General features: G+C 41.7%; 1 protein-coding gene across 1 annotated transcript in view; it reads left to right on the forward strand.

Annotated features, from left to right (window-relative positions):
* LOC142501869 (prominin-1-A-like) overlaps window positions 1-6,000 on the forward strand; it is a 79,019-nt gene that overhangs the window by 58,004 nt on the left and 15,015 nt on the right. Inside the window, exons 16-20 of the mRNA XM_075612407.1 lie at window positions 1,452-1,598; window positions 2,247-2,312; window positions 3,997-4,095; window positions 4,858-4,911; window positions 5,968-6,000. The exon at window positions 5,968-6,000 is cut by the window's right edge and continues 48 nt beyond it. Coding sequence (XP_075468522.1) covers window positions 1,452-1,598; window positions 2,247-2,312; window positions 3,997-4,095; window positions 4,858-4,911; window positions 5,968-6,000 — 399 coding nt within the window. The remainder of the gene's footprint in view (window positions 1-1,451; window positions 1,599-2,246; window positions 2,313-3,996; window positions 4,096-4,857; window positions 4,912-5,967) is intronic.

A 6,000-nucleotide genomic window follows, 5' to 3' on the forward strand; every position in this document is an offset into this window, starting at 1 on the left:
TCCTGTCCATGCTGCCTCTCCATGGTTTGGCCACAACCCCCGGGCTCCTAACACCATCTCCTGATCCAAACTGTTATACTACATAAAGCAATGTTTATAATATGTAGTACAATTCAGGATGTTAATGATTTGTTCAATTACTCCTGATACATCTGCAGTGGGGAGTGATGGTGATAGTTGCACACATTTAAAGAACCAATCCTGCCTACTCCTTTTGTGCAAAGTTTGGCTACTCCGCATGGGTTAGCTTGACTCGGGGTGCTGGCTTCAGGTGCCTGGGCGATGAGGTAGCAATGATGTATAATGTGAGCCAGCTCCCTTTTTGTTGCTTCGGGATCCTCATCGGTATTACCCCGATTTACATTAGGCCCATATGGTAGTCCTGGTTGGTCCTTGTCAAGTGACCCAATACCTTTTGGCTTGTTTGGGAACTGCTACTTCCATAAGACTGATGAGGAGGAATATTAATGCAGATCCGCGGTTAGAGCTAATCCTCCCCGGGAGCCCGCTTTCCTGAGGCCCACTGTGTCATACCGTTTTCCTATCTCTTCGGTTTCCAGTACTCCATTAGCCTTCATCTACGGTCTTAACTTAAAGGGACACTGTCACTATCTACAACATAATAAAACAGGAGGGCCTGGTCTGTGCTATTACTTTATGAGCATCCCTATCTACTCTCCCGAGGCTCATCTCCTCTTGTCCTCCGGGAACCTGACTCCCAAGCCTTTCACTTCTCTACATACTCTCCGTGATGTCAATGATTCCATGGCAGCACAGGATGGGGCCCGATACACTCCAACTCTCTAGTAACCCCTTAGGAGGGGGGCTTACAATTATATATTTTTTAACAATCGCATTTAAACCGGGGGAACCTCTGGCGTTAAACCACATTGTTTTTAGCTCCTTATGCCTCCTTTTTCCTGAGATACTAACCGGTGTTAAAGCTTCCGCATGGGGAATTAAAATGGCCGGCAACTCTTGTGTGTCTCTCGAGCCAATAGGTGCCGCAACGTCATCACTACTGAATGTTACTTAGGCGGGATTGGTGCTTTAACAATATATTTATTGAATTTGATGCAATTTGTTTGCACAGCTTGAGAGCAAATTAAGCCTTTAAAGAAGCAATCCCCCAGATTTCAATATTGATATATTTACATAATTTGAACCGTGGGGTCCTCTGGAGAGTAACTGCATTATCTTTATATCACGGACCCCCAATTCCCGTGATACTTACTTACCAGTTTAGTTGTCGGTGTTGCTTCCTGGAAATGTAAACGTGTGTACAATAGATGCAGGACCTGCGAGATTTGGCAGACGTTTTGACTTCCCTAAAGGGGAGGAAAACGCCAGCAACTAGTCTTAAATCCCAAGTGCAGAATTTAATGTTGACCTAATTGAGTTAAATGTTACTTTAAAAATGTATTTTAATTGACATGGTCTGACTTTTTTAGTATACAGATGAAGTCGCTGGAACTGTTGAAAACACCCAAATCAGCCTAAAGGGTATTACTTTCATAAATGCGAATCAGAGGGATCTTGTGAACAATGTGTCCAAATCTGGAATAGACGCACTCAACTTCGGAGACATCACTCAGCAGGTGATACATATACCACCATTATTTGTATATAGGGGCTGTTGGGAATGTGTTAATCCTCTTAATTTACGTTGTACAAATATGTACGCTGCTGTATTCCGCTGATCACCCATCTTCCCTGGCAGTTTATGAAACAAACACTGTTCAATTCGAAAAAATGTCGTCAAAGTTTAAAAAAATGTTGGGACCCCAAAATTGCTGATTCCCGTGTGCGCCTTAACATTTTGCTGTCCTTTATTTTAGGGAACATTTTATAGGCGTATGCACACTATAAGTGGTAGTTACTAGAACAGGGGCGGCCAACTCCTCAAGGGCCACCAACAGGTCAGGTTTTTAAGGCTATCCCTGCTTCAGCACAGGTGGCTTAGTCAACGATTGAGCCACCTGTGCTGAAGCGGGGATATCCTTAAAACCTGACCCGTTGGTGGCCCTTGAGGACTGGAGTTGGCCGCCCCTGTACAAGAAACCAAGACACATCCATATCGTTTTGCTTGTCACTTTTCTAGACCATTTGATAAAATAGATGGATGTGCCGAACATATTTAGCTCATCTATCATTTTGTAAATTGAGTCTGTGTATTATTTCCATCCAAATTTTTTTTTTTATGAAGAACTAACGAATTGATGACCCTTCGCTTATTTTGTTGGCAGATGACCAAGAACACCACTAAGACGGACCTGGGGTCTTTTGCAAATCAATTGGAGGCCTTGGCAAATGTAAGTTCTCCGTTATAAACGTCTCCGTACCACACGAGCTTCACAGTCACCCGTTCAGAGATGTGAAAATAAGTTTGATTGGGACGCACACAATTCAATATAGACCAGCAGCATCTTATAGTGAGGTGAATGCAAGGTCCTAATGGAGTAGAATATGCAACCATGCCAAGAGGATACCATTAATGGGTGTTGTGCGAGGTGTCGTGTGCACCAATGGTGGAAAAAACAGTGAATTTAGACAAAAAAAGGAGCAACGCATTGCGCATGTCTATTCTTGTTTAAATAAATGATATGTTTTGGTCCTTTTTGTGCTGGACTTCTCACAATATTCATTAAAAGTCTTCTTTTGATGTGTTTTTTTTTTTGCTGTTCAGTTATTAGTACTGTATATGTGCAGGCAAATCTAAAGCAACATACTGTATACAAAAAAACACAGCGCACAACGCTCATAGTGCATTAAAAATTATATTCGTATCAAACAAGTGAGGTAAGTATTAAGCGTACATTAAAACAGATTAATCAGGCATGTCAAGGGTTAATGTTACCCATGCACCAATCAGCATGCCCGTGGAGATGTCATCGGTTAAGGCACACGTAGCTCTCCTAGTCACGATCGCACGATCGCTCGATCTCAGGATAAGGCCTGAATGGTCTCCGGCAAGGTGGTATGCAGTTTAGCCAGCGGGACACACGCTGTTCAGCTCTCTGGTCCAGCGCTTCCGGGTTCGTGACGTCACTCGGCGGCGACAGCACGTCGCGGTCTTTCTAAACACAGATTTCGCTCGCAAAGGAGGGGTGCAAAGTCCAGGGTTCACAGGGTGATTAGTTCCAACGCGTTTCGAAACCACAGTGGTCTCTTCATCAGTTTCTGTGACCTCTGTGGTTTCGAAACGCGTTGGAACTAATCACCCTGTGAACCCTGGACTTTGCACCCCTCCTTTGCGAGCGAACTCGGTGTTTAGAAAGACCGCGACGTGCTGTCGCCGCCGAGTGACGTCACGAACCCGGAAGCGCTGGACCAGAGAGCTGAACAGCGTGTGTCCCGCTGCAGCAGAGACTGCTTAATCTGCGGACATTATTCGTCTGTATCACGAGCTGGCTAAACTGCATACCACCTTGCCGGAGACCATTCAGGCCTTATCCTGAGATCGAGCGATCGTGACTAGGAGAGCTACGTGTGCCTTAATGATGACATCTCCACGGGCGTGCTGATTGGTGCATGGGTAACATTAACCCTTGACATGCCTGATCAATCTGTTTTAATGTACGCTTAATATTTACCTCACTTGTTTGGTTCCGAATATAATTTTTAATGCACTATGAGCGTTGTGCGCTGTGTTTTTTTGTATTTTCTGTCTAATTAGGGGGTACCTGAGCAATCCCTGGTGCCACAGCTGCAGACGCTCCTTAAATCATTTTGTATTTAAAAGGTCACATTTTTTATTTATCACAAATCACTTCACTTTTGAATTGTTTGTAGTTGCGCACTTATTTTTTCACTTTTATTCACATACTGTATACAAGTCTGTACGGGTCACATTAAATGCGAATAAAAGTGTTAACATTTACTGCCATCTATATTTATCTACCACTACATGCAAGTGGCATCTTAAAAATATTGCACTATGATGGTTTCACAGGATAATCGTCATGTAGGGGTAATTGTTTTATTTCTCTGCAACAGCAACCAGCGGCGGCAAACTTTTCAACTGAACTAAAAAATGAGGCCGACACGCTGAGGAACATTCAGTCATCAATTGACGGCAGCCTGCTACCAGAAATTGTACGTTTTTGTTGTTTTTTTTTTTTTAAATGTTCATGCACAAGAAGGTTGCTACCATATCCAATGGGAACAAAGCATACTGAAACTTACAGCATGTGCGTTCTATGTGCCGATAGCATCATTCCACTGACGTTGCATCAATGTTCCCAGGATCGGTATCACAAGGAGCCTATTCAAGTCACTAATGTGTAGGACTGTGGTGAATTGGAAGGTTGATTCCAGTGGCCCAGAATTGTTTCTCGAGAGTGTGTGTAACTGGTTGGCTATTGTTCGTAGTGCTATGGACCATATAGCTCACATGTTCTTCTCATGTCCCTGCATACTATAAAAGCAAATATCGTTTCCTCACTTTTCTTAGAATTAATAGGTGCTCTCATGTTTGTCAACATCAAGCTTTAGCCTCTGACAAAAAGATTCCATTTATTTTTCCTTGAAAACTGCTTACCTACGCTACCTTATTTTATTTATAAACAAAGTGTATATTTGGGTCAATGATACACTGCCTGGGAGTCCTATTAATCTTTGGCTTCTCAAATGTCGCAAACAAGCGTTTCACCAGACCTGTTTTTGTAATTTATAGACGTTCTTGTGGGTTAATCTCGGAGAGCAGGAGCAAGACCCCTGCAATGGCAGAACATTAAAAGTGTCCTGACGTTTATCTGTTTATCTGGTTCACACGAACCAGAATAAAATGGGGAATTAATAGGATTGAAAAGCAACCGAGCCATAAATACCTTCTAAACTTTGATTTTTAATTTCTAGAAAAACATTAACAGGAGTATCTACAATTTGCAAGTAATATCGTCCCAGCTGCCGGTAAGTATATAATACACTTTCATCACAGGATCATTACTTTTTTTTTTTTGTTTAATACATTTCAACAGAACAATTGTTACTGCTTTTGGTTTGCCTTTTAAAACAGATCTTGCCCACGTTTTTCCCTCGAGCTAAACGTTTACACCACTCGAAGGGAGAACTGCGCATATATCAGCGCTCTGCCCTACACCAATTGCTTTACCCTCTTGTTCACTATAGATTGTTATTGCTGCATTGTTCCTAATACACTACACTTGGCAGCAGAATGATTCAAAATGCCTTGCAGGCACACAGCATAAACGTGCAGGGTTAGACCTGCATGATATCTGCTATTAAGAGTGTTGTTTAACTCAATAGTAGAGTTGTGTGAATCTCTTCAAATTTGGTTCGCAGAATGATGCCTAAATGGCACTAAATAAAGTACGTTGCCTGTTGACACTTAATGATTCGCAAAAAGTTTTTTTGCGAATTCCTGTTTTTTGGTTTTTTTTTGCTAAATTTCTCATGGAAAAAATTGACGAGCAAATTCCAGCTGATTCGTGAACTTTAATAGAAAGCTGCGCACATCTCTCCTGGGTGGCTTTACTTGTTATATCTTGCCTGTTTACTAGCCACACCGAAAAGTAATAAGCTTAGTCGAGTGAAGATACGGCATTGCTAATCCCTCCAATGACCGAACGCCTCAACCACAATTTAAAAGACATTTACTGTAGCGTGGTACATATCTGTAAGCTTTTAGACTTTTGCCATTCACTTCTCTACAAGTGGCAAATGCATTGTTTTTATCCCCATGGCAAAAAGATCACTACTTGCAAAGAATACACGCTTCCTGTTACTGCAATGCTTTTATGCACTTGTACATAGTCATCACCGTATGAGTGTATTACAGGATATTACCAAGTACCATGACCGTGTAATGTTAAAATTAGGACTACATTTATTTTAATCAGAGGCATGGAAAGAAATCGGTGATTGACTAATATATATATTTTTTTTTTTTTTTCAAATCAAGCAAACACAATACTTTTTGTCTAACTTTGGGATTTCCCACTTTAGGCATCTTTGAACAAAACCCTTAAATCGATTGAT

The sequence above is a fragment of the Ascaphus truei genome, chromosome 8 (genome assembly GCF_040206685.1).
Source record: "Ascaphus truei isolate aAscTru1 chromosome 8, aAscTru1.hap1, whole genome shotgun sequence".
Lineage (NCBI taxonomy): Eukaryota > Metazoa > Chordata > Amphibia > Anura > Ascaphidae > Ascaphus > Ascaphus truei.